Genomic DNA, 26,661 nt, shown 5'->3' with positions numbered 1-26,661 from the left:
ACTATACAAATTAATCCAATTAAAGCGTCCAACACCGCATGTATGTACAAGATAGAGTAAAGCTCTTCGAAGAAATAAAATTGACAGACCGCCTCCCACACCCACATATACTCCAACAAAAAGCAACCGAACCGAATGTCTCTACCACAAAGCCCCCCGCCCCTTTGCATCATCTCCTCATCCAACATCCACCCAGCAGACCGCTACGCATCCTCAAACCCAAAGGTAGCATCAGAAGCCTAGTGCCCAGAGCCAAATCAGCAACGGAAACCACAAAAGCCAACCCAACATTCCAAGAAGAATGGCAAGAACTCGCCATAAGATCCAAATCCAACAATCCCCCATCGACTCAGCTACCATCCCAACACCCTCACTCCCGCACCCATATGTCCCAGATTCCGCAACACCACCACCGACATTGCCAACCCCAAGCTCAACACCAACCCGCAGTCTTCAGGATGATTGTGGCCCCGGACGCAGGCCGCAAAGGCTGAGAAACCTCGGAAGTATCAGATCCGCAAGTAGACTCATTCTTCGAGGGCACGCAGTTACTACAGGGTGCTTGGCGATCACATTTGGTCTTTCGCCGTCTGCAGAGAGAGCAAGAGCTGTTGGTCGGTGTCAGCGCGGGGTTAAGAAGGAGGGGAGAGTTCTCCGATGGACCTACAGGGCTGGTCTTCGATGTCGACGTGCGGGTCCGATCATGGCTAATCAGTCACAAACTGACAGATATTGTGGAAGACATTGTGGTGCTCGCATAGAGTCAAGGCGAGTCCGAGTCATGCGGCCGGGATTGTGCTCGGGACGTGACGGGCGATATGCCGTGAGATCTATGGATATCGCCATAAGGCCAGACAGACCAGTTGGACGCAATTGGTCTTTCCGAAGATAGTTTTCTTGCTAAATTTGAGGTATCCTGCTATTTTCCGATAGCATAACTTCATGCAATGTGCTATACTCCACGGCATCACGTACAGTACATTCCCTGTAGAAGCAAATCGAATTGAAGGGGGGTATTGCTGATGATGTTGATCATACCAAGCATTAGTTCCTACATAGTTTTTTGTAAGTAACCAAATAGATAGCTCCTTTGGGTAGCTCTTATCAAGCCATAGAGACTACTGCGTTGTTGGTCCGAACGGACTACCATTTCTCGACCGATCACCACGTCTCCCCGTCAGCCCTACGGCTATCTCCGCCACGGGCTGGTAGCAGTGGTGTAGTCAAGTTAGTGTATAAGAGAGCTGGGATCATGGCACTGTCTCACCCCATGCGTCAACCAAAGAGCCTACGAATAATCCTCGATTGGTTTATCAACCGTACAACCCAAGTTTCAAATCATGGGTGTCACCGTATCCCCCCACGCCCAGTCAACGGCGACGATACGTCCCTCCGATCCGGGCGGGGCGAAACCAGAGCCCACATCTCCTGAACACGATGCAGCCCCAGACGGAGGTCTTCAAGCGTGGCTCGTCGCAGCCGGCGGCGCATGCACAATCTTCTCTTGTCTTGGTTTTGCGAATTCGTTCGGTGTGTTTCAGGAATACTACGTCGCCAATCAGCTGCGCGCAGGATCATCCAGTAAAATCTCCTGGATCGGGTCACTGTGCACATTCCTTCAAATTGCAGCAGGTGGACTTGGGGCCCGTTGTTTGACCAATATGGGGCATGAGTAAGTTCGGCCCAATAGCCCTGGCTGTGTGTAAGCTCATTGTCGAACTAGGTTACCAGGCCAGCTGCAGTCGTCTACGTCTTGCCATGATAATGACCAGTCTCTGCTCGAAGTATTGGCAGTTCATGTTGGCCTAGGGGGTCCTTCTAGGCACCGCGATGGCCTTTCTCCAGCTCCCGGCCTTTGCAGTCGTGTCGCAGTACTTTGACAAGAACAAAGCGGCGGCGCTCGGGCTGATCGTGTCCGGCTCGTCCATTGGTGGCGTTGTTTCCCCATTTGCCGTGTCGAAAATGCTGAACAGCTCCTCGCTTAGACTTGAATGGTCAGTTCATATCATGGGCTTTGTGGTTGTACCCATGATGGCGTTCGCATGTACGGTTGTCAAGCCTCGCCTGCCTCCGCGCACGACGTCGTTCTTCATTCCGGAAGCCTTCACTCAGGCCCAGTTCGACCTCATCATCGCCGCCTTCTTCTTCATGTTCGTGGGCCTCTCCAAGCCTTTGCTCTATCTGCCTACCTATGCAGTGACCCGAGGCATGGATGCGACATTGGATTCGTACTTGCTGGCGATCCTCAACGCCGCCGCCACCTTCGGACGCATTATCCCTGGGATCCTGGCCGATAACTACGGATGACTGAACATGTTCGCTCTGGGAGATATCAGCACGGGTGTGGTCGGCCTGTGTATGGCCACAGCGGAATCAACGGCCGGACTGGTGGTATATGCCATGGCTATTGGGTTTGCATCGGGCACAATCATCTCGGAGCGACCGCGGAGTTGACGCTCTGCGTAAAGGACGCACGGGATAGTGGAACGTACTTGGGAATGGGAATCGCTGCTAGCTCCGTCGCCGCCTTGATCGGGGCACTATTCGATCATTATGGAGGCTTCCTGCAAGCCTCTATTTTCAGCGGTGTTCTGTCTTTGGCGGGCGGCTTTATTGCTTTTGGTGCGAAAGCCATGACGACGGAAGGCCTTCTGGGGCGGGTATGGCCTCTCTGGGGGCATAGAGTCAGTCGCATCGCAGGGTCGAAAGTCGGGGCGGAAGAGAATAAGATTAGCGTCACTTGCTAGAATAAGCGGCTTATTCGCTTAGAGTGAGGCTGATTTGTGCCACCTTACTCTATACTGTACTTTAACCTATGAATCAAAATTAGTTGAATATGAGCCTTACTTCTCCGCTTCTAACGCTGCTTTGCACACGTCATCTGTGATCTATGAAAAGGTGCGCATCGGGCGAAGTCACAACCTGGATATCAGCAAGTAAGTAATTTGCCTAATGGATGGATGCAGCTTCTGAACCCGAGTATTTCCGACAAAGCCTCCCTATGAAGGGAGTGCAATGGATTGTACCACTCCAACCAAGTTCATGGCCACGTTGGGACGCGATCGTTGGACAACAATCTCGCTTAAATTGGTGGTGCCACGCTGGCATGATTGAGGGAGGCGTGTCACACACGGTCGGAGAAGCGAAACGACTCCTCATCTGACCTGGGTAGGGTGAGAGCACAGGCTAGGATAGCCGCCGCCGAAGCAGCGACCCACGAGAATGGGACCATAATCCCCTAAGATGAACTGCGCCAATAGCGGGGTGGGGGCGCGTCTGGGCGGCTCCCATAGCCCGGGGATCCTTCTTGGCAACGCGTCCCAGGAAGGAAAGTAGGATGCAGCGTCATTCCCCAGCCTCATTGTCATGCATGGCCCCTGTGGAAAAGTTCTAGAAAGGGGCCCCGCGGATGCGACTGACGTACTTTGGAAGGGAATGCAGCGATTCCCAGCCCCTCGCAGTACCGCAGCCCAGGTCATCTGTCCTTCCGATGAGGCTTGGCCACATAATAGGGAAGAGAAGGTTACCGCAGTCGGTTCATCTTTCGAGTTGTCTAGGAAGGGTTGCGCCCAGCTTCAGCTGCAAGGGACGGGCCAAGACCGGACCAAGAAAAAGGGTGGTTGGTCAGGGGTTGTTCGGGAGCGGAACTATCTTAGAATGAAGTGGGATTGTCCACAAGAATGAATTGATGAAAACGGGTGTGTAGTTAGTGGGTTGGTTTTATTGTGGTAAGTCCTTTAGACTCAATATTGAGAGAACTCTCCGGCCGATGTGCGGATGTGGTTCCGAGAGACCGTGCACTAGACGGGGCGGACAGCTCTGGGGAACGGCTGACTGGAGCCAAGTGTGGTGCATGGAAGAGTTCCATCGAGCTTCGATCGAGACTAAGCCAGGATTATTCAAGGTTAGCAGTCAAACTTCCTCGATCCAGGATTCCAGGGATGAATGCTATTCGGGTCGTACTGCCCGACTCCTGAGGGATGGCGGCTGTTCGCTGGCCGTAATATCCGGTATACGGGTATACGGCAGGATTGATTGAGTAAGCACAGTGAGTGGAGCTTTAATGGTATCTGACAGCCTGGCAAGGAGAGTTGGTGGCAGTCCTGAGTCTGTGTTCCAAAACTGGAGACGAAGAGGGGAAGCGGAGGGGAGAGGCAATGGAGTGACAAACACTAGTTGTTCTCCGCATGGATCACGGGATCATCAGCCCCCGCCCCAAGGCTCTTCTCTCCCGTAGGTAAGGAATACCTCATTGGTACTGTGTAGTGTGTACGGAGGGGATTCTGGGGTAAGACAGACAAACCCAATTCCTGGCGACACTGGAAGTTTCCTGGCCCCGTGAATCGCCGCGGGATAGCTGTCTAGACGCTAGACTGTCTAGACCACCCACGGTCTACTAACTAAAGACTTGACTAGTGCCGGAAGGAAGTTCGGTCAGGAGGGGCTTCACTCCAGAGTGCCGGTCCGCCCGTTTGGGCCGGGTCACGGGGCCTGCAGGATGGCGGATTTTCCATTACATTATGTCATAGAATGACTCCCTCGCAAAGTACGAGGACAATGCCAGCCAAACCCCGGTGGATGGCACCATGCCAGAATATATCGAATCAGCACTTTCCATATCCTAATGGAAATTCCCCAGCCTACGATCACCTGGCCGAATGCTGGTGTCGTATTCCCCGACCGAGTACGGACTTTGTAAAGTACTTCGTAGTCCCGATCGATCAACGTCCATACAGGGATCGGCGAATGAACGAGGGTGAGATGGAGGCGATGGAGGACCCGGGAAGACGATCCGTGAGATGGGGTTGGAGGACAACATGCAGGATGATGTACTGAGGTTGCACATCTAATTCATGATGATATGGGCCAGGAGGGTGGAGATTTTCGGTCCTCGATGTACCTCCCTCCCTCTTCCGGAGTTCATCATTCTTTGGATATCTCCCACTAAAGATTTTTTCTATAAGCAGATGTTCTTTGTTCCTCTGGGATGGAACCCTCAAGCCCGCTGATTTGCTTCTTTCGGCTCCACCCTCCACTGCTTGTCATTCTGTGTAAAAACCTTTTTTTTTTTTACTCCGTACTGTTTGTTCGGCCCTTTCCAATTTGCCTTACTTAATAGAAACTTGACGTCGGTCTCTTGCCGCCTCACTGCTTTTTTTTCCCCCCCCCCTTCCCTTCTTTCTTCTTCGACTGGATTGTTTGCCATCTTCCCCCAATTCACAACACAAACAAGACTGACTGATTGACTGACTGACTGACTGACTGACTGACTGACCTGCATCTGTTCTTGCCATTCAATTGTCAGGGCAAACTTTCTTTTATTTGTTGTGTACTCGGTACTTTCCACCCTCCTCCTGTCGTCAGAGAGGATCGGCGATTCATCAGCAACTATCCACTAGAGTGCATAGTCTTGTCGCTCGGGGCACCGCCTTGATCGCAGTTCGACTGCAATCCGTGACTAACAGCTTTCGGCTTCAACCTCACCCAACCTGTTGATTACGTCTCCGCTCGCCCCTCTTAGTTCATTTGCTTGCTGTTTAGTGCAACCTGCAGCCCAGGGGGGTTTCACTGGAATCCGGGGAAAGCGAAAGGGTCAGGGAATTGAAAAGAAAAAAAAGAAAAAAAAGCTTTTCCCTTCCTCTGTTTCCTTTTCTTTCTCTCTCTCTCACTCTTTCCGCCGCCTCACCTCTTCCGCCCTCACTCACTCACTCACTCACTCAACTATCAACACAGTCGGCACACCACACCACCATCACACCACCACCACCAAACTCCCCTCTTCCTTCGTCCCCTCATTCACAGCACTCTCTCTGGTCTTTTGGGACTGGTTCTACTTCCATATAGAGCCTTTCCCCGTCCACAGTAACACCGTTGTCCACCATGTCTTCCGCCGCCACCGTCCCTACCGCGATTGCGATCCCGAAGCAGACCTTCGTGAGATACACCTCCTCGGGAAACGCCTCGCCCTCCAATGGCTCGCGCAGCTCTTCCCCTCACTCACCCTCGTGCTCATCCACCGAACATTCACGGTCTAGCAGTCGCCGGGAGTCCTTTGGCTCTATTAAAGAAGACGTCGACGGTAGGTTTTTTTCTCCGAAGTTGCGTGAGGTAATCCATTGTCCCCTGGGACGTGTCTAACACATACTTTGCAGGCATTGCGCAATCGTTCGTCGATACCCACATTGAACAATCCCCTAAGGAGACCGCTAAGCCTAACCCTTTTGAGATGCAGCCGACTCCCGACTTCTGCTGCCCATGCGGTGGCTTTTTGGGATGGAAGCAGATCCGGTTGGGTGGGAAAAGCCTGAGTCGCAGCTACAGTGATCTCCGCGGTTTGAACCAGCTGCACTCGCGTTGGGCTTGGGAGTCGACTCCCCCGGTGGCGGAACCTTCGAGCCAGACCCTGCAGGTGCCAGAACAGAAGCAGGTGGTCGTCGAGGAGAAGCCCAAACCGGTTCCGGGAACGTCGCGCCTGGAGAAGGTTCCCCCTGAGGTGCTTGGTAAGAGGCTTTTGTCCTTGTCTCTACCTTTTGAAGCCTGCTAATAAGTTGTAACAGATCAGATTATCTCTTTGTTGGCACTGGATGTGCCTCCCAACGGATATACCCCCCGCAATGTGGATCTCATCTCCTGTCTCCTCACCTCGAAGACTCTGCATGCCGCTACGCTCAGTGTGTTGTACAGGAACATGACCTTCCCTCACTCCATCATCTTCTCGAAGGCTCTGAACCACATCTCTCGTTATCCGGCATTGGGTACTTTGGTGCGCCGTCTCGACTTCTCCCACTTCACTTCGGTGGGCTTGGGACGGACCAAGCAGATGAACTCGGAAATTCAGAACCTCACTTCCAAGACATTGCTGCAGTGCTTGGAACTGTTGCCCAATCTGCGCGAATGCTTGCTCCAGGAGCATGTAGAAGGAGATCTCAGCATGGAAGTCATCCGGAAGCTGTTTACGGGCCTTCCCAATTTGTTCGCGGTCGATTTCTGCGGCTGTTCCACCCAGTCCTTTTCGGGGCTCTTCCTCGAGGCGTTGACCTCGGGTCCTGGTCTCCCGGCTGCGCTGCCTAACCTGCGACGGGTTTCGTTGCACGAATGCAGCAGCTTGCCGTCTGTGGCATTTGAGATTCTGCTTCCCCGCTTGGTCAACCTGACTCACTTGGATCTCACTCACACTCAGGTCGGCGAGGACGCTCTTTTCTCGATTCCCAAAACCGCTCAGATCACCCATCTGAGTCTGTCCCGCTGCAGTCGCCTTCGGGGTCCCAAGGTGGTGGAATTCCTGACCACCCACCCCGCTGTCTCTGACTCGCTGGTGTTCCTGAATTTGATGACTGATCCTACGCGCTCCCGTCTCTTGGAGGAAGAAGACGTCTCGGCTCTCCTGCCGCACTTGCCCGCCAGCCTCTGCTCCCTTAACCTGGGTGGTGCCAAGGTCACCTCGGCTCACACCAAAGCCTTGGTTCCCCTGACCAAGCATCTCGAGGAGTTGGGATTGAGCTCCTGTGAACTGTCGGGCCAGGATCTGAACCAATTCTTCGTTCCTCCGCGACCCGCCACCGGGGCAGAGAGTGCACCGCCGACTCCCATTGATAGCCTACCACCCACCCCACTTGAGGCTGTCCCACCGACTCCCGCGGAGGAATGGGTGCCGCATACTCTGCGCTACCTGGATCTCAACAAGGCGCCTCAGCTGACGATCGGCACTGTTTTCAACCCCAATGCCTGTGTCATCCTCTCGCAGCAGACCTACCCTCTGCAGGTTATCGAGTTCAGCGACAAGCTGATTGCCCCTCTCCGCGAGCGGGCCCGAAATGCCAAAACGTCTCCCGGCTGGACTGTGCGGGAGTTGGGCCGTCGGGGTTGGTATGTCCGTGACCCTACTTCTGTCCCGAACTACGCGCTGGATGATGGTTCGCGCGACTGGAAGATGGGCGCCAGATGGTGGGGCATGCGCAAGATTCCCGTTGCCGTCGGAGACGTCGGTGGCATTTACGGACACTACATGTTCAAGAAATAATTTTCCTTTTCTCTTTTCCCCTAAGGCTGTGTGGAACTCTCGACTCTTTTGTCATGATAAGTTTTATACCCTGTTCTCTGTTCGCATGGCGCATCTCTCGGATCATTGTGTTTGACTTGGTGACGATATTGCAAGAGCGACAAAAGTGTGGACATGGTTTACTTCTTTTTTGCTGTCTGCATTCTGGTTGTCTGCATAGCGAGAGCGATTCTTCAGCGTTAGGTATGTCTTGACGGTCTGATTACGGCTTGCGCTCATGATTGATATCCTGGTTCTTGCTCTGTTTTTGCTGCATGGTTTTCATTTGGGGCTTCATTTATTGTGTGTATGCTAGTCAGGCGATTGGAGCATAGCGGTCAAGTTGCCTTTAGGAGTTGCTTAGGTCATTTTCAGAATTAATTCCATTTTCATAATACTCCATTTCTCTCAAGTAAAAGACCAACTCAGTTTTCCTGTTGTTTTGGTAATCCTCTGGGGGGGAGGGTTTGTGTCCCGTCGGTGAACACTGACGAAAACCCACCTCGGGAGTTTTCGGAATGAGCTTCGGAGCAGTCTTGCCCAATTCATCTTACCGGTCGGACAAGATCCGACCTTGAGGATGTAGCAAAAATTGGCAATTGACCTCGGGGACTTTTCTTGCTAGCATCTCATTTCGAAATCCCTTGACTCTATTCATCTTTTTTGCTGCATCTAGCTTCTATTATTCTTGAGCTGGGATCACCGGGGCCCAAACGAACCACCACTAAACCTAACTTTATTCCTTAAAATAACTTTTTCCTTGCTGGACCTGCACTCGGTCGGCCCGGGGGAAGGGGCGATTTTCCTGGCCGCATGGTGGGGCGAGCGCATTTTTGTTATTTTTGGTGCTGGTGATTGGTTGTTTGTGTGGTTTTGCAGGGTTATGGGGCTTGGCTGGGCTGTGGGGGCGCGATGGTTTCTTGTTCTTTAGTTCTTTATCTGATGAGATAAGATTGGACACGTGCTTTTCTTTCTGCTTGGGATTTGGGTTGTGAGGAGTGGGTGTTAAAAGGGCTAAGGGAGGAAGAACGTGAGGCCGCGGGAAGGGTGATTATGTTTGATACAGGAGTAGATACTATCTTTGTACGGGGTTTTACCTATAGGTAAGGCTACTAAGGGATTAGCTAATTAGGATGCTGATATTAGAAATGGGTTGGGGGGGTCGGCGTTTGGTGGTTTGGGAGGTTCGTAGGTATGCTTCCCGGTGTGGTGGTTATGGATTTGTGGTGGTGGTGGTGGTGGTTTTGGGGATAATGATGAGGATTGCGGCTAGGCGGGAAGATCTGGGGCTTTTGTGCACGGCGGGGGATAGATGGTGATGATTTTTTGAGATGGGTGTTGGGTTGCAATGTTTTTGCTGACTGGGATAGCTGTATTTGCGAGGCGTCCCTTGAGAGTGAGTATCAGGCCTGTCAACGGCTTAGGGTTGTATAGTTCACTATACAAATATTTGCTCCCCTCGGATAGGGACTATTTACCAATCTGCTTGGCAAGACTATTCATTTGGACTGTTTGTCAGGAACACTGAGTCTCGAGTCAACATGCTAACCTTGGATTATACAGTGTGCATCATCTTTCATATGAGACGTGTCATATTGTATAAATTTGACTTCGGTGTTCAATAGGGTCTATTGTGCTTGACTGAGGTATAAATACACATCAACACACCCCTACGTCACTATGTATTTCGATTAAAAATCCGCAAAAAGATACCATCCGATTGGACGAGCTGAGTGGGATGCTGAGAAGCATAATTCTGTCGCAATTGAATGCAAAGTCAATTCATGAACAAGCTTTCACTGTGAGAGATGAAGTCATCATACCTCGATTCTGGCCGGGTTTTTCTTTTCGCCACTCGGGGATGGTCCTTGAAATCATCAGACGCCAACCTTAATAAAATTCCCGGGCATCAGTAACTGAATAGAGACTAAGATTCGACGTCAGGGAGTAAACTCGGGGAAGTGGAGAAGCCGGTCAGGGCCGGACGGGGAGGTCACGGATCGCCGATTGCAGCCAACCGTCGCCGATTGACGTCAATTATGCCATGGCCGACTCACCTCGCCGAATATACTTAAACACCACACCATGCCATTGAATGAGACTGGAATCAGCAGATCAATTTAGACCCATCGCTATAAATATGAAGCTTCTCTCGACCTCTATCAGATCCCGTGCAGTTCAGGGTGTCCTGCAGTCGAAGACAACCTCACGAAGTCTGATTATCAATTCCCGGGTCCGCCCGCTTCGTCCAGTGTCATATTTTCAATCCTCAGCTACGACTGCACGCTATACACCCACGACATCACCGCTAAACAAGCGCTTCGCCTCGACCTCATCCTCTTCACCCACACAAACAAACACCACCTCAACCCTCCGCAACATGGCCGACACCACCGTTACCAGCACCTCCCCCAGCAGCCCAACGATCCACGGGTTCTTCGAAACTCAAACCAGCACCTGGCAATACCTTGTCGTGGACCCGACCACCTCCATCGCAGCCATCATCGACCCAGTCCTCGACTTTGACCGCGAGACACAAACCGTCAGCACCACGACGGCAGACGCGCTGCTGGCCTTCATCGCCAGCAACAACTACACCATCTCGCACATCCTGGAAACGCACATCCACGCCGACCACCTTACAGCCGCCTCCTACCTGCAAACCCGCCTCACGCAGACCCAGACGGAATCATCCCGCCCACCAATCTGCGCCGGCAAGCGCATCGAGCAGGTACAAACGCTCTTCGCAACCCGCTACTCCATCCCCACGGTCGAGCACCAAACCGCCTTCGACAAGCTCTTCGACGACGACGAGACCTTCCGTATCGGGAACCTCGAAGCAGTCGCCATACATCTGCCGGGCCATACCCCGGATCACTTGGGCTATCACATTGGTGGTGCGTTTTTTCCCTCCCCTTCCCTTGAGCCCAATCCTAAGCCCAACCAACCCCACATTCAATCACAACAGAACCAAACTAACCCCTAACAGACAACATCTTCTGCGGCGACTCCGTCTTCCACCCGGACATCGGGACAGCGAGATGCGACTTCCCAGGCGGCTCAGCAGAGAGCCTGTACCACTCCGGCAAACGACTACTGGCCATGGACCCAGAGACAAAGATCTGGGTAGGCCACGATTACCCGCCTGCGGAGCGGGGCGAGGAGGTACCGTATATGACGGTGCGGGAGCATCGGGAGCACAATAAGCATTTGCGGGAGGGGGTCGAGAAGGATGAGTTTGTAAGACTGCGCAGGGAGAGGGATCAGAAGTTGGGTGAGCCGCGCTTGCTGCATCCTTCTTTGCAGATTAATGTGCGGGGAGGAAGGATGCCTGCTCCTGCTTCTGCTACTTTGCGGGAGGGGGTGGAGGGGGAGCAGGTAAGGTCGGAGGACGAGGGGAAGGGGGTGGGTGGCTTGCGGTTGTTGCGGTTGCCTGTTAGGGGGGGTGTTTGGTAGATTTATTGCTCTTGTGGGATTGGGGAGTGTTGTTTAAAAGGTTTGTTAAATGTAGAGCTGTACAGGTTTATTTGAAGATAAGATAATACGATGTTGTCTACATCCCTTTGAATATCTGTCATGTCTAGTATACGAAACACTAAACATTATACACTGAACGTAGTCATCTCAGATCGAAGATATTATATAACTCTATAACTAATATACGCCTCACCCCAACCAGCCCAGCACCAGCACCAGCACCAGCCCTAATTCATGGAACCATTACCCCATCCAACCCAACCCTCTCCCCATCTAGACAAAGAACAAAAGAACAAACCGGAACTAATTCTCCGCATCCGGCGTCCACACCCCAGGCCCCAACCGACTCCGGTCCAAAAAATAATCAAAAACCCTCCTCAACCACCCCAAATCACACAACCGTCCACACCTCTCCAAAAACCTATCAAAATACTCATCAGGCTCTAGTCCCGCGCGCCGCGCCGGCAAGATCCCCTGCATATAGATATCGCAAACGAACAACGCCTTCAACACGCCCACCGTATGACTATCCTTCTCCATAAGCTGCTCCAAACTCACATTCCCGGTCTTCTTCCTCCCTCCTCTACCCCCTGCACCAATACCGCAAACAAGCTCATCCACAAACTCAGGTAAATGCGAATAAAAGCTCCCCAGCCGCGGGAGCTGCTCCTCCCCGCTCCCCGGAGGAGGCGAAGCCCAGTACTCGCGGCAGCTGGCGCAGGGGTTCGACCATCTGTTTGTGTCGATCGTGCAGGGCGCGTAGGCTAGGTCGTCGAGGTCTTGGAGGAAGATCGCGTGGCTTGGGTCTCCCATTTTTGTGCGTGTGCAGGTTAGTTGGTGGTGGAAGCAGGCGAGGTGGTAGAGTCCGCCTTGCGGGAGGAGGCGCATTAGGCGTGAGAGGTTGGAGGGGGTTTTGGTGGTTTTGGGGGATCGTGGTGGGGTTTGGGGTTCTGGTTCCCCCGCGGGGATGGAGGCGTCGGTCCGGGTTGAGGTTTGGGGTGAGGGTCGGGGTAATGAAGTGTTGGGGGGTGAGGTAGGGGGTGACGAGGTAGGAGGTCGGGACGGTCCTGCTGATGGTTGAGGCTCTCGGTGGGCGCGATGGGAGCGATGGGCTCGGCTGGGGGATCCAGATGCGCGGGTCCGCTGGGTTCGGCGGTGGTTGCGGTTCGAGGATCTGGGTGTGCGTCGCGTATGATGGTAGTTATTGTTCTCGTCACGGCGCATGGTATACTTCCTGTGGCTGGACGCCGCGGATGCGCCTCGGCTGCTGATCCGGTCGTAGTAGCTGGATGATGTTGATATACGCAGATAGTCGCGAATGATCGCCATAGCGCCGCAGCCCGTGGGTGGCTGTCGTCCGGTTGGGTTCGAGTCTGCTACCTGGCTTGTATAAGGAGGTGGAGGCGGGTTTGTGCTCGACACCTGGCTGGTGTACGGCGGCGGATTATCGCTCATCCTGCGTGTGCGGAAGATCAGCTCCAACATCTTGGATGTGTTGAGTCTGTCATCGGAAGCCGTGGCCGCTAGTCAGGAGATTGTGCTTGCTGTAGGGCTAATCCGTATATATATACTATTATCTATGCGACTGTCCCTTGTTTCCTCGTCAACTGTATAGGGGTCAGCCGCTAATGGTCCTTTGTTTGAGGAGAAGTAGCGACTATGTCTTTGTTATTCTCACGGAGGTCCATGCTTGAAGTGTATACGCCCTTGGGTTGGTCTCTATTCTTTGTATCCTGCCTCTAAACCCTCTTTATGACGGCATTCGTCCAGATCTTGAAGTACTGGTTAAGCAGAAATGAGCACTTGATGTGTTCATTTACTGAATCGTCCAGCACCCGAGAGTATCAACCCGAGAGAATCAACCACGTCATCAACGCCACCAGCCCTCATCGACATGACTCTTCTCCGCGACTATGAATCATAAATGCGTACTAAGATCTCTGTAAAGACAATGGATGAATCCTGGTTATATTTCAACAAGATGGTGGTATGAAAATGGCGGACGACGCAGTCAAGATTGTGGGATAACCAAAGAGTCTGTCAATTCGTGACAAAACCCCACAACAAGAGCTGCAATGATATGTCTGCCCTCTTGAAAGAAGTGTTCTCTACAAAAGGACCATCGAAAACTGCAAATCATGCATACCATAAGCTGCCATCTCCTGCCCCCGAGACTGAGAGTGCAACGAGGAACTACCCGTACTGGCACTCTGCATCTGACGCAACAACTCCATACTCATCGTCACGAGGTCCGAAGTCCACACCCCATAGATCTTCTTGAGCCTTGTGGTGATGATACGTTGATGCGCATGCAGGGTGGTGCAGAGGCCGACGGCCACTAAAGGCCAGCAGAAGATACAGTTCACAGGGTGATGCGGCGGCAGGAGCTTCAGCAGCCGGATGAAATCGGTCACGTGAGCTTGGACAGTGTCTGATTTCATATCAATGGATGGGTCGATAGTTCTCTTCAGGTACAAAATGCAGCCTAGTCTGTAGAGCTCGGACATGATGGCGTCGCCTTGTTCTTCCATGTCGGTGTACCCCGTGTCAAACGGGGGTAGGGTCTTGTTCTGGAGACAATGGAGCTGGCGCTCCATTGCTGTGAGCTTGGTCTTGATGGCTGCGTTCAGAGGCATGCCTGTCTTTTTTGCTTGCTGGATGAGATTGGATGCGCGGAAGATGATGAGGAAGACTTGCTGGGCGGTGCCGATGATTGCTCCAGTGTCATGCGAGCTCGTGAGGAAGGATTCGACAATGGAGGAGCCCCGGTGGACCGCGAGATATGGCCCATGAGTGAACGTTGTCAGGGCGAAGAAGTAGCAGAACATCTCAGATAAAAGCTTTCTGAGCTCCGAGTTTGGGGGTGTATCGTCTAGCCTCTGAGAGAAGAGGGTAGCCGCAGCGTTGAGATGAGGCAGTAAGCGTTCAACATTGGAGAAGTTTTGGATCTGCAATGCGTTAGGCTCTGTTCGTTGATCAGAGATTCGCCGTGCCAACCTCGTGTAGACATATAAGCAATACTGCCAACAAAGTATAGTCTGAATCATGAATCAGCCAGCCGGTCACGGTCACATGGTGCATGAAGCCCTACCAGACAGGGTTCTGTCGGACCTCTCTTCCTTGGCTACAGCTTCACGAATGCTCGCGAGGGCTTGGCCATAATACTCCACGGCAGCCCCCTTTAGCCCGACGTTAGAAGAATCATATTTAATCAAATCTGCCGCTGCTACGGTCAAAATGCATTTGAGGATGAGTGGACTATCCATTGCGGCGGGAATGAGATGGTACAGAAACTCCGACCGGCGGCTTTCTGTGCGGGTGGATAGCCATCGTGGGCTGTAGTCAGTGAAGTGGGAGAGAAGGCGATTGACGATGTCCGCATTGGGAACAGCAAAGACGGTGATCATGGACGCAATATGAGGTGGCAATGCATAGCCCATCTGTGGCAAATGGTGGTGCTGCGGGCGTCGTGGTTTGCGTTGGGGTCTCTCGGCGGAAGGCCACTCACAGATCAGACCGTTACGCTGACAGCCCGTACAGATGGGATGCTGCTCATCGCATTTCTTTTTGCGTGTACGGCACATGATACACCCGGTAGTTGATCGCTGGTACTGCTTCTTCTTTCGCGGAAGAGGCAACGTGTTGGGCTCCATGGCTGGATGCTGCTTGTCACTGGGGGTATGGCTGGATGCGCTATCGCAGTATTGTGTAAGTGAGTTTCATCATGAGGTCAAAGCTCTAGCTTGGAACATGTAATTGAATGAACATGGCGCATTTCAGGATGCTTATGAGGCGGTTGGATTATAGGTTGGTGGGGAAGGAAAGAAAGAATAGTGGGATTCAAGGCTGATGTGGAAATTATGGAGGGATTTGTGCATATGCTTTCATAATATGCATATTTATGCAGATTGCATCTCCATGAAAGGAGTCCCAAGACAGTGAGTGACCCGGGGTATGTCTTGGAGTTTATCTTTCCACCTCACTAATTACTCACTAGTCTTTGTCTAATCGAGAATAGAGATATCTATAAAATGGGCAGCTCTCTCTGTTTCTCATCAAACATCGTTAGGTCTCAAGTATAGCAATCCTGGCCAGGCGCGATGGAAAATTATCGACCGATCGAAAACACTTCAGCGTACTATGAAAAGCTTGGCATTCTCCAAACTAGATGCGCGTCCCTCTTGGGCGATCACGAGGAGCCAGCCACCACATGGACTCTGGGGGAGCCTGCTCCGCCAACGCCACCCAGGTGCGAGGTGACTTCAAGATATACATCGCAATGGCAAGATTGGCCTCTGGTACGCGGCTTGTGGGACCCAGAGGAACTGGGTTGGCCTCCGGCAGGGGTCCGCCTGACAGATGCCTGGGTCTATCTGGCCATTAAGTACCTAACCGCACACGACCGCTATCGCAAGTACTATGCTGACTTTAATTTTGAAGGGATAATCCGGCCCTGGCGCGTTCCTATTGGGGAGACCATTATGGTCTCTGCCCACGGCCTATTGACATACCCGGTCTATATGGGCTGGTACGTCCTTTGCGGCAGTGGTGGTCGTAGTCACCAGGCCTGGCAGCTGTGTGATTTTAGAGACATCAGACGTGGCGGCGTCTGGCCTATCAGCACGCTGACTCACGGTCTTGTCTTCCCGTCCCTAAATCTAACATTCCCACATATTGAAGAACTGAAGCGGCATACGCCGCACGGATGGATGAGCACTAGACGACACTATCGGCGACATATGGGGTTTTGGGTAACTTGTTTGAATGACACAGTAATCGTTTACACTAGAAATCCCCAGGGCTACGCAGGTATCGAGATCAAACCATTCAACGACCTCAACCCACGCGCGACTTGTACTGATGATCCAGGATCGGATTTAATCCGCATCAGGCCGGGTGCACTGCCGTTTCCGTTGTCCATGATGCCTTGATAAGGGGAGTGACTCTCATTGACCCAATGTATTTCGGAATGATTCTATGGAAAGCTTCTAGTTATTTTGTAAGTGCTACGACGCATAATTCATCATCAACAACCCCTGTCCAACCTCAACATTCTTTGACCTTCTGTCAGAGTTAATTAGCTCCGTATTATCCTACCTATATATCATCTACTCTATGCTACCTCAATCAGCCCGAAGTCTGGTCTTTTTTGTAATGAGGGCTTCCCTTTAAATACCGCAAGACCCGTGCCGGATTCCCAACCACAACACAATACGGCGGTACATCCTACACAGTGGAAAATATCAGCGGATGCACCCTATAACCCACCTCGCAGGACGAAGGAAAAAAGAGACCTACCTTGGTCACCACACTGCCTGCCCCAACAGTCGACCCCTTCCCAACCGTAACCCCAGCAAGCACCTTAACATCTCCAGCTAACCAGCAATCATCCTGGATGTGGATCTCCTTGCCGTACTCAGGCCCAGCCGTGCCATTCCGCACCTCGGAATCCAGCGGATGAACACCGCTGTAGAGGCTCACATTCGGCCCGAACAGACACCTCTCCCCAATCACCACGCGACACGTATCAATGATCGTACAGTTGAAATTGATGAATGTGCCCGCTCCGACGCGCACATTGAACCCGTAGTCCATCCGGATCGGACCCTCCACCCAGGGGTCTTGCTCAAAGAGAGCTTCGTCTTCCTCAGGGGTAGGAGCCGTTGGTGGAAGAGGGCGGCTGTCCTCGATGATCCTGGCGCACACAGTTAGTAACTCATTGCTCCAATTTATCGATTAGGGAGGTCAGAGAAGAGCTCACGTTCGCCAAAGCTCAACTTGACGCCGTCGCGACACTATTCCGGCGTTGTTGAACGCAAGCACCGCGACTTTGCATCGTTGACGCGCGGCAATCAGGCCGGGTATGAAGGCGCGATACATCTCCCCACGCAGCATCTTGCCTTTCTCGATTTCGTAGTCGGTGGTGTTCATTTTAGTTGGTTGTTGGTTGTTGCAGGCTTGCTTGGCTGTGTATAGATATGATTCATCCATCGACTGAGAAGGATATGTCAATTGGACTTATATGCAACACAAGCATGGACCCACGAGGTTCTACATCTTTTCCCCTTTCTGAGCCACAACGTGGACATCTCAGCTCCGCTTGGGACGCGCCCCACTCCTTAGTCTGCGGCACTAACCGCATCGATAAAAAGACTTGTCGCGCTTATCAGTGGAGAAGACCAGGCTTATCTGGAGCCGAGGCATAGCCAGTTGGAATATCATTAGAGTATCATACAAGAACCATCATCACCATAAGAGCAAGGTATTATCTCAAAGTCACCGACGTACTCACCGATACCCCGCTTTCTCGTCCTCACACCAAGCCTAAAACCTCTCCGCCGCATCAGTCCCTCCCTGACTTTTAGAAACCAACCCTTTCGCAATATGGCACGGTACCGAACCGAATCTGCCCCACGGCGCAACAAACCCGCCGTTGTTCTTCCCAGTGACTTCAGGCGAGAGAGCCGCAAACAGCTCACTGTACGCCCCATACCGCGGGCCCTTGAACAAGACACCCTGCCAATCCTCAACAATCGTGTTCAAATACCTATGAGGCAGGGTAAACATACCATAATTCTACTTTGAATAGCAGGATTATGCCGCTGGAGCTCCGTCTTCATGAGCCCGGGATTCACGCTCTGCGAGATGTGTAAGCACACAATCCCAGATAACACTCCAAGGGAAGCAGAACAAACCAGGCTAAAATTCTTATCCCCACCGTATCCTTCGCTATCTCACTGGCAAGAAACACATTCTCCACTTTGCTCTGTATGTAGTTCTCTATCACTTTCTTCAGGATTCTGGGTCAGTGGGCTTGTTCGTCGAAGACGATACCGCAGTGGACTATGAACGCGGATAGCAGGGAGGAGAGTCAGACGACCTGCACAGTACCAGGGTCGGGTGTGGATGCTGTGCGTTGGAGAAGCGGGAGGAGGAGTTGGTTGCAGAGGAATGGACCGAGACAGTTCGTTCCCATTTCTATGGCCTTACACTCGTCGGAACATGCGTTAGCTTTTGTTTATCTGGTTGTTTATGGGGAAGGGAAAAGGCACTGTACCGAGCTCGTTTGCTACCAGCCGGGGGAATCATGATATATTTTGCACCGAACGGCTCTGAGCACTAGACGCTCGGATCCGCACCACGCAGCGTCCTGACAGGTTTGCCTTGGCGCAGCGATGCGGTTACTGGAGCATCAAGCGACGATCGATGCGCAGGTTCGCCCCGGCGGAGTCCTGAGTCGGCGTCGGTGGTTCTTCACCTCTTTTACCCCCCATGACTTCACCTTCGCGGCTACGGTCGTGTGTCTTGAGCTGCATGTCCGGTGGCGGGAGGGGCGAGACTCTGAACAAAGACAAAATCCAGGGTCGGGGAAGGAGGAGTCGTTGCTTGCGCTGCGGACTTCGCAGGGTATCTTGGGTCAGTATAAGGAGGAGTCTGTGGAGGCTAGGCAGGCTTGGCAGTCGATTAGTGTCATGTTACAAAAGGTGGGGTTTCAGCTTTTGGGAACTGGTCTTCGAGTCCAGAATGTGCAGAGGGTTGGGAACTAGATGGGGTTGATTATGCGGGTGCGGCTGGCCATACTATCTCAGGTTTGTGCTGCTGCTATAGTATCTTTGCCGATTTGAGTGCCTCTAATGAGCTAGTAGATATGGCGAAAGGAAAGGGACAGCATAAAGATATGCTCGGAGTGTCCCTAGATCAAGTGCATCACCCTGCTCCGATGATGGACCCCAGCATGGACTTCGGTTTCTCGCATCTTCCGAGTGAACTTGCGAATCTGTGGGATTTCTCGGGGGATATTGATTGGATGGCTGCAGATGGAAGCTGATATCAGCTTACAACTATATCATCGATCTTTGATGTGAGACGAAGGGGTTAGATTCAAGATTCTGAGTAATCACAATGAGAAGAAAAGGGTGCAAAGATGTAGAAGAGGAAACTGAGCTGGCGGGAGCGCCAAAAAGATACAAAGCAAAAAGTGAGTGCATCATCCGTGAATCGAACACGGGCCTCATCGATGGCAACGATGAATTCTACCACTAGACCAATGATGCTTGTTGATGTAATACACATTGATAGTTAAACCTATGATCCTAAAAGAAGGAGTAAAAGCATCCGCATTGATGTATCCCTAACAATTGCAACTCTTCCCTGAAGCATCGCCAAATGAAGGATTCCGTATCTTTCCCTAAGAAAGAAGCCCGAGCATAGATTTAAGGCCTTCAGTCTCATTAAGCAAACATCTAAGCAGAGTTACAAAGAGAATAGTCGACGCAAAAGCCAAGTTCCGATTTGAGAGGGCCTGCACAAAGACTCCATTGTATAGTTCATTCTACATCTATCAGTTGATATCTGTACATCTATGCGAGAATGAACCGGATGCTATAGTGGCTATCGTTATTGCATAGAAAGAAAAGGTTCGATTATCTTAGTCTTTCATAAAGGGCTGGCGTGTCTTTACATCAGATATGAAAGCCTGGTCACAGTTGGAAACAAAGTATTGAGGGCAATTTTCGCTGAAACCAGCAACACTTGTAAGCATGACGACCATTGTCATTGTTCGCTTCTAAAGCTCTTTGACTTTTAGTCTGGAAAGCTTCGGATGCTTTTCTGAGCGTTTCACGCGGAGCCCGATGTGAGCGTAGAAGCGATCACTCTACAGGTATAAATAAGCATCGCTACTCCTCCTATCTAATTCGACACAACACCATCACTGCTGAGCACTTGACCTCAACAACCTAAAACTGTCACCAGCATCATCATCGTAAGAACCACCACCATGCCTACCATCGTCGAAATCACCGACAAGCAAGAAATCCTCGAGCTAGGCCCCCCAGACAGGGAAAAAGCCTCGCTCAGCCCAGGCTCACGGCTCGGCTACTGGAGCGACGTCGAGCTACGAGCGCAGATCGAAGCCATCCGGAAGTCAACAGCCGGGGGGACATTCCTGCCGAGCGCGCGCGACATCGCCGACCTATGGACCCGGCTACTGAGCCACGGGTTCCTGGAGCCGGCATCACAAAGCTCATGCGACGGGTACCGGATCGTGACACGGCGGTTCCGCGACGGCGCGTCGCAGATGCCGCTGCCCTACGTGGTGGTGGATCTCGTGCGCACCACATGCCCCATGACCATTCACAAGGAAACGACCCTCGTCCGCACCGTCTGCCAGGACATGAGCGTCTTCCACCCGGAGCCCCACATGACCGACGCCCGGAAGTACGAGCTCGCGTGCGTGGTCGCCGGCGCCGATAAGGATACCAAGCTTGTGTTTGTGATTGCCAAGAGCCATAAGCTGCGGGTGTGGTTCTTCAGCGAGATGGATTCGGATGCTGCCCCCGCGGATCTGTGCAGCTGTGACTTCCAGCCGTCTGACGTGCTGAGTCTTTCGGCCGACCATGAGCGCGTGGAGGCTGTGTTTGCAGATCTGCGGATTGGGATGTTCAGTACCCCTTCCCCTACGCATTCGGAGGGGCCGGATAAGGAGGACGAGGCCAAGGACACCGATCGGTATGATGAGGACGGGTATGATGAGCTCGGTTTTGATAGGGACGGCTACGATAGAGATGGCTATGATAGTGACGGGTTTGATAATCTGGGCTGGGACGCTGCCGGCTATGACTTGAAAGGCTTCAACGAGGACGGATTCGACAGGTCTGGCTATAATAAGGACGGCTTTACTTGCGACGGCTATGATAGAAACGGACTTGACAAGGACGGATTCGATAAGTATGGCTATGACAGGAACGGCTTCGACAAAGATGGCTATGGTGAAGACGGCTTTACTAGCGACGGATATGATAGAAACGGATTTTACAAGGATGGCTATAACAAGCACGGCTTCGACAAGGATGGTCGTTACAAGGACGGCCACAAGGACGATTCCGAGGACGGCTTTACCCCTGGCGAGTTCGACACCAAACATGACGGTGACCCTGAAGAGGAAGACGCTCCTGATTGCCTTGATGAAGATAGTCCTAAAGCTCATCATGAAGAAAACGTTCCAGATCATGATGCTGAAGCAGAGGATACACCTGACGCCTCTAAGAATGGCCCAGTGGCCAATGCTGAAGACAACGACCTTTCTTCTGAGCTTCCTTCTAGAGGGAAGGATCCTCATTATAGTGCCGAAGCAGAAGATACACCTGATGTACCTGATGTACCTGAAGATAAGCCCGATACCACGCCCGAGACCGATTCCAACGGCGTCGATGGCCTTGATTCCAAGCCTGTTTCCAAGGAGAAAAATCTTGATAAGGATATCAAAGCACAGGACACTCTTGATGTCTCTGTAGACAACAGCCCTGAGATTCAGGTCGAAACAGAAGATGGTCGGGAGCATCATTCTGACGAACAGGGGATTCCTGATTGCTCTGAGGAGAATGGTCCTATAGACAACGCCGGCGACAGTAACCCTAAGAATGATCCGCAGGAAGACAACACTCTTAGTCATGCTGAGAACAACCCTGAGACCCCATTAGATGGTTTTAAGGTTCTCTCTGGAAATCAGGCTGTTCCCGATTGTTGCGAAGAAGACATTCTGAAGGACAACTGCGACCAGGAAAAATCTGAGAATATTTCTGACCAACGTGAAGTACCAGATGATTCTGCTTGTGCTGAGGACAAATCAGAAGTCTCGCCTGTTGAAGATACTTCTGAGAACAATCCTGAAGGCCAGGATGCCCCTGGCTGTGCTGAAGAAAACATCGCTGATGGCAACCCCAACGGAGACAAGCCCGATGACAGCCCTGGAGAATCCGATCCTTCTCCTTGTACTGAGGACAATTCCGAGGCTGTGCCCGTTGAAGATACTCCTGAGGTCAACTCTGAGAAACAGGATGCTTCTGAGTACCCTGAAAACGGTATGTCCCAAAACGAAGGTGACGAAGAAAAGTGTGAGGACAGCGATAAAGAGCCCGATACGGGAGATGACTCTGACAGCGTCTCCCTGTAAAGGCTTTTGATGACAGTTTTGATACCTGCTTGATTAGTCACTCAACAGAATTCAATCATATATCCAATTTTTGTTATTTTCCTTCTGTAGAATATAGGTCCTCAAAGTAGTACCCCCGGTCCGTCATAGTGCATAGGCCCCCGTCTTAGCGTTCAGTCGAATCTGATCTCAAAGGAGGCTCAAGTCGCGCTTCACACCGCAACGCAGCCTTGTCCGCACATACCCCATTCATAAGCCGTGCAGGATAATACGAAGTTGCCCGGCCATGGGGCTCACGATGACCCAGGTTCACGACACCAATGAAACGCCAGCAATAGTAAACAGACCCGGCTACACCGCTGCGACTTTTCATTAGGAGACCGTGACCCATGGACTATAACTCTATTATCACTTACTATTCCCCTCAACCAAAGCAGATCAGCTGATGCTGATGCTCAATCCGATATCAGTCAGACGAGGTGGGCCCGTCGCCGGATGTCTCGGGGCCTTAACGCACAGATCGTCTGATCGGGCGGAAAATTCTCTTTTGCGGCATTTTTCCTTAACCATTCTCACGACAGTAAGCATGGTAGCAGACGGGCGCAATCCTGCAGCCTCTGCTGACATGTTATCTTGTTTTGCGTCAGCGCAGTGTCCGTGCTGTACGAATGGTTGCTGGGATGAATGAAGCAAGGCCAAGCTATGCCGTGCCAAGCCCGATGCGGATCACCGGCACAGATGGAAGTATACAAAAAAGCGTCCAAGACGGCTGCGTGGATTTCCCTCCAGTGGGGCCCCTCATAGTAAAAAGGCCCTGTTAAGCTTCACATGAGTGATCGTTCAGCTCTACCACCCCTCCCAGGGTCCGGATATCCGAGTGTGCCGGTATATCCGAAGATTGTCCGAGTAGGGCAAATGGGTATATAACGAAGCCTTCAACAGAACAGAAGACTAACTTGGAAATTCAAGTTCACAGCCGGCGACATCCTCCGCTTCATCGCTCAGCACTGCCAGACGTTGATCGCAGCTTTCAAGTCCGCCCACAATGCAGCTCCTCAAACTCGGCGCCATCCTGGCCCTGGCGCAGGCTATCACCGCCGCGCAGATCAAGATCAAGACCACCAATCCACCCGCCAACTCGTACGTGTCGCACTGCTCGGTGATCGTCGAAGATGAGCTGTTTGGCTGCAAGGGCAGCTCCAAGCCGTTCAAGAAGGAGTGCGGCAAGAACCAGGGCGTCCAGACCAAGTCCATCTGCGGCGATGCCTCCGTTACCGTCGACTGGTACAGCGCCGTGCTGACGTTCAAGAGCGCCGACGGACAGACGGCCAACTGCACGCTGAGCTCGACCAAGACCGAGGGCCACTGCGATACCAGTAACCCGACCGAGTACCCGCAGGAACACAATGGCGCGGCCAGACTGCTGAATGCGAATACTGCGCTTTGGGCACTGGCGCCCATCGCTGCTGGGCTGTTGATCTGAGGACATATCAGCTAATGAAGGAATGAATATAAGGCTGCCATATTTGAAGGTAAGACATCCTGAATGTATGATAATATGACCTTGAGCTAATATGAGGATTTCCTCAGTCTTGGTGCTCACACGGTCAAGAGCCAGACATTTCTGTGCCAGCCAGAGATCTCATCAGCAATGGAAATACCAGTCGACGCCATGACTACATTCAGCTTGCCGGAGGAGGCTCGGTTTTGCTGAATAACGAGACCTATGTCTGCTTATAATTTGTCATACGTACCTTAATACTGTCTAATCTAGATATTCATGGAGGAAATACAGGAGTTGCACGTTACGATCACAGCAACGACGAATTCTTAGATATTATGCTTTTTGCTCTACTTTTAATTTCGATTTTCTCTCTCGCTGTTATTTGTCAGGCAAGTGAGTCTATCCCATGGTCCCAAGGACCGGTACCTGAAATGGAATGTAGAGTTTCCGCGGCCATCTGGGAGCTACCAAAGAAAGTGACGGCCACCCTCGGAATGAGTGACGACCCTGATCTAGGACAGTTCCACGAGAGGCCTGAAGTTGCGGCTAGCGGCTCGTACGGATCTGTCATGTTCTTTTCTGTCTGTAGTTTGTGGGGGCAATTATCTCAGGAGTGCTATACTGCGGGATGTGGTGGATCATTTCGTTCCTGCGATGTAACATGTCTCACAGATATCAAGTGCCGGACTTGCTACGTCAAAGTTTGATCCTTACTTTGATTTTCCTGGTCAGTGTCCAAATATGTTTACTTCCTCGCTCGATTCGGTCTATCTCGCTTGTAGTTGCTGCTTGCTCTTCTTGGTTCATAGGGGTTATGCGGGTTAGCTCTCATGCTCTGGAATCACCGAGAGTTGACCGAATCCGAGTGAATCTGTGAGTACATCGCCAATCCTCGAAAAAAGACAAAAAGTGCAATGAGAGAAGCTCTTGCGGTGTTTGCCTCTTGCAATCTTTGTTCCGGCTCCGACAGCTTTTTGTACAAGATATGAGTTGGCCATGATCCTTTGTTTGGCGACTATCTTTTCCGCAGCTGAGAAAGGAAGCCATTGTCCGTTGGACGGAGGGTAACGCAGATAGTGTATAAGTTTCTCTAAAACCCAACAAAGCACAAGACATTCGAGAATCTATATATTGGCCGTAGGGAGATAAAACACCCCTGACTAGATCGTCTTGCTGCCACCACCACCGCCATTGCCATCACGAATCACACGCATCAGCAACGAAGAAACGAGATGGCGAACGATCAAGTTCTCTATGTTGTCAAATCCAACGCCCAAGACTGGTCCTTTTGCGTTGAGAACCACATAGGTGGTGTATTGTTTCGACCTGAAACGGGCGGAACGTGGAGCCAGAAGCACTACAAGCCGGGCTGGGTGGTGGATCAACTGGGAGCGAAGCTGTTCATGGTCGACTCCATCCCCGCTGATAAGGTTGCGGTACTCATGTGGAACATGAGCATCGCAACCTGTCAACCCCAAACCCCCGAGCCGACAGAGACGAGCGAAGATCGTGTTGTGTCCTTGCTGGGCCAGCTCGAGAGTGCTGGACTGATCGGTGACTCGATCTACGAGCAGTTAGCCTGTGATCGTGTCTTGTCCGAGGTTATCTCGAAGGAGAAATACGGTGAGCATGTCCCAGCTGCTGATGCTCTCCCTGTGTTCATGAGTAATGGCCCCTTTCTGACGCCTCTGCTCGGTGGGCCTGACCTCGTTGATCCTGCTCCGAGTAGCTTTAAAGACAAAGACGCTGTTCCCTTGACGCATGATTTGCTAGGTACGAGCTTGACGACGATAGATCTGCTAGATGACTCTTTCTACGAGGCCCTAGCCCATGACTTCATGCTTCCCGATGATTTTGTGACGGGGATATGCAACTCGCCCTTCCCTCAAAATCCGGCTCCCGATGGATTTATGCTTCCTGATGAGTTGTTGACGGGGATAAACAACTCGCTTGCCTCTGATAATCCGGCTCTCGATGGGTTGGCAAGCGGTGATACTGCGCGATCGCCTCCGCGGAAGAGGCCCAGCCTCACTATATGCGATACCGCTCTTGAGACATCGACGAACAATGGTGTCTTTCGGAAGCAAGCCCAACTCAACTGGATTGCTCACGGGACCCCTGCTCCGAGCAGCTCCACGGGCAGCGACATCCCGGCGATGCCTGCCCATGAGGATCGTCCTGCTCCCAGTAGCCCGATCTGGGTTAGCTCTGGGAGCAGTGAGGCTTCCCTGCTGCAACTGGAAGATCGCCCTGCCCAAAGGAGCAGACAAGGCAGTGGGCCCGGGTCTGGGGGCTACAAGGCTCCTCCCGGTATCACTGCTCCGAGAAGCATTGGTGAAAGCCGTGATAAAACGCGGATGCGAGTAACTGATTCGCACCAGCTATCCCCAGGTATATTTGACATCCTTGAAGGAATCGACCCGCTTTTGAGTGACCCTGCCACTCGGCCAGCATCGCTACCAGTGCAACTTGCCCCAAAGCCTCCCACAGGCGGTTTACATTGGATGAACGTCACCGTCGACAGTATAGACTACTGCCCGAATGGGAAGCTCCAGCAATGGGTAAATTATACATTCGGCTAGATAACTCACATGAAAGCGAAGCAGGATGCAGAGACAGGGATGAATAGGTATGTCACCAGCTCACCCTACACCACAGCACATTCAAAATAATCAGCGAGTACATACACACATAATCAAAGCCAATTAA

At 52.0% G+C, this 26,661-nt stretch overlaps 11 protein-coding genes and 1 non-coding gene across 12 annotated transcripts; 9 read left to right on the top strand and 3 right to left on the bottom strand.

Annotated features, from left to right (window-relative positions):
- Nucleotides 1-34: 34 nt before the first annotated feature.
- BO97DRAFT_402047 (uncharacterized protein) lies at nucleotides 35-1,033 on the top strand. Its single transcript, XM_025694400.1, has 2 exons — nucleotides 35-610; nucleotides 670-1,033. The coding sequence occupies exons 1-2, from the start codon at nucleotides 302-304 to the stop codon at nucleotides 709-711; spliced, it is 351 nt and encodes a 116-aa protein (XP_025556633.1). The 5' UTR covers nucleotides 35-301; the 3' UTR covers nucleotides 712-1,033.
- Nucleotides 1,034-1,193: 160 nt separating this feature from the next.
- On the top strand, nucleotides 1,194-2,887 carry BO97DRAFT_467039 (uncharacterized protein; the record flags this gene model as incomplete). Its single annotated transcript, XM_025699608.1, has 6 exons — nucleotides 1,194-1,672; nucleotides 1,732-1,750; nucleotides 1,810-2,228; nucleotides 2,337-2,391; nucleotides 2,451-2,660; nucleotides 2,831-2,887. The coding sequence occupies exons 1-6, from the start codon at nucleotides 1,341-1,343 to the stop codon at nucleotides 2,885-2,887; spliced, it is 1,092 nt and encodes a 363-aa protein (XP_025556632.1). The 5' UTR covers nucleotides 1,194-1,340.
- Nucleotides 2,888-5,754: 2,867 nt separating this feature from the next.
- On the top strand, nucleotides 5,755-8,204 carry BO97DRAFT_6941 (Leucine Rich Repeat domain protein). Its single transcript, XM_025700995.1, has 2 exons — nucleotides 5,755-6,500; nucleotides 6,558-8,204. The coding sequence occupies exons 1-2, from the start codon at nucleotides 6,227-6,229 to the stop codon at nucleotides 8,018-8,020; spliced, it is 1,737 nt and encodes a 578-aa protein (XP_025556631.1). The 5' UTR covers nucleotides 5,755-6,226; the 3' UTR covers nucleotides 8,021-8,204.
- Nucleotides 8,205-10,418: 2,214 nt separating this feature from the next.
- BO97DRAFT_409904 (MBL fold metallo-hydrolase) lies at nucleotides 10,419-11,792 on the top strand (the record flags this gene model as incomplete). Its single annotated transcript, XM_025696119.1, has 3 exons — nucleotides 10,419-10,935; nucleotides 11,028-11,416; nucleotides 11,718-11,792. The coding sequence occupies 3 exons, from the start codon at nucleotides 10,419-10,421 to the stop codon at nucleotides 11,790-11,792; spliced, it is 981 nt and encodes a 326-aa protein (XP_025556630.1).
- Nucleotides 11,793-11,818: 26 nt separating this feature from the next.
- Nucleotides 11,819-13,000, bottom strand: BO97DRAFT_419714 (uncharacterized protein; the record flags this gene model as incomplete). The annotated part of the gene is made up of 1 exon (XM_025696586.1): nucleotides 11,819-13,000. One exon carries the CDS (start codon nucleotides 12,998-13,000, stop codon nucleotides 11,819-11,821), a length of 1,182 nt encoding a protein of 393 aa, XP_025556629.1.
- A 623-nt stretch (nucleotides 13,001-13,623) lies between these two features.
- On the bottom strand, nucleotides 13,624-15,168 carry BO97DRAFT_333493 (Zn(II)2Cys6 transcription factor; the record flags this gene model as incomplete). The annotated part of the gene is made up of 3 exons (XM_025691361.1): nucleotides 13,624-14,463; nucleotides 14,513-14,602; nucleotides 14,644-15,168. The coding sequence occupies 3 exons, from the start codon at nucleotides 15,166-15,168 to the stop codon at nucleotides 13,624-13,626; spliced, it is 1,455 nt and encodes a 484-aa protein (XP_025556628.1).
- A 447-nt stretch (nucleotides 15,169-15,615) lies between these two features.
- BO97DRAFT_409901 (uncharacterized protein) lies at nucleotides 15,616-16,446 on the top strand (the record flags this gene model as incomplete). Its single annotated transcript, XM_025696118.1, has 1 exon — nucleotides 15,616-16,446. The coding sequence occupies one exon, from the start codon at nucleotides 15,616-15,618 to the stop codon at nucleotides 16,444-16,446; it is 831 nt and encodes a 276-aa protein (XP_025556627.1).
- Nucleotides 16,447-18,690: 2,244 nt separating this feature from the next.
- On the top strand, nucleotides 18,691-19,062 carry BO97DRAFT_419710 (uncharacterized protein; the record flags this gene model as incomplete). Its single annotated transcript, XM_025696585.1, has 1 exon — nucleotides 18,691-19,062. One exon carries the CDS (start codon nucleotides 18,691-18,693, stop codon nucleotides 19,060-19,062), a length of 372 nt encoding a protein of 123 aa, XP_025556626.1.
- Nucleotides 19,063-19,498: 436 nt separating this feature from the next.
- BO97DRAFT_t10 lies at nucleotides 19,499-19,569 on the bottom strand. Its single transcript has one exon. It is a non-coding gene; the product is annotated as a tRNA-Gly (tRNA).
- A 630-nt stretch (nucleotides 19,570-20,199) lies between these two features.
- Nucleotides 20,200-22,855, top strand: BO97DRAFT_447888 (uncharacterized protein). Its single transcript, XM_025698813.1, has one exon. It carries the CDS (start codon nucleotides 20,295-20,297, stop codon nucleotides 22,467-22,469), a length of 2,175 nt encoding a protein of 724 aa, XP_025556625.1. The 5' UTR covers nucleotides 20,200-20,294; the 3' UTR covers nucleotides 22,470-22,855.
- Nucleotides 22,856-23,201: 346 nt separating this feature from the next.
- BO97DRAFT_6834 (uncharacterized protein) lies at nucleotides 23,202-24,094 on the top strand. Its single transcript, XM_025700989.1, has 3 exons — nucleotides 23,202-23,359; nucleotides 23,425-23,980; nucleotides 24,039-24,094. The coding sequence occupies exon 2, from the start codon at nucleotides 23,494-23,496 to the stop codon at nucleotides 23,929-23,931; it is 438 nt and encodes a 145-aa protein (XP_025556624.1). The 5' UTR covers nucleotides 23,202-23,359; nucleotides 23,425-23,493; the 3' UTR covers nucleotides 23,932-23,980; nucleotides 24,039-24,094.
- Nucleotides 24,095-25,184: 1,090 nt separating this feature from the next.
- BO97DRAFT_409897 (uncharacterized protein) lies at nucleotides 25,185-26,534 on the top strand (the record flags this gene model as incomplete). Its single annotated transcript, XM_025696117.1, has 1 exon — nucleotides 25,185-26,534. The coding sequence occupies one exon, from the start codon at nucleotides 25,185-25,187 to the stop codon at nucleotides 26,532-26,534; it is 1,350 nt and encodes a 449-aa protein (XP_025556623.1).
- Nucleotides 26,535-26,661: the final 127 nt, after the last annotated feature.

The sequence above is a fragment of the Aspergillus homomorphus genome (assembly GCF_003184865.1).
Source record: "Aspergillus homomorphus CBS 101889 unplaced genomic scaffold BO97scaffold_1, whole genome shotgun sequence".
Taxonomy (NCBI): domain Eukaryota; kingdom Fungi; phylum Ascomycota; class Eurotiomycetes; order Eurotiales; family Aspergillaceae; genus Aspergillus; species Aspergillus homomorphus.
This window is presented reverse-complemented; position numbering and strand designations above follow the sequence as displayed.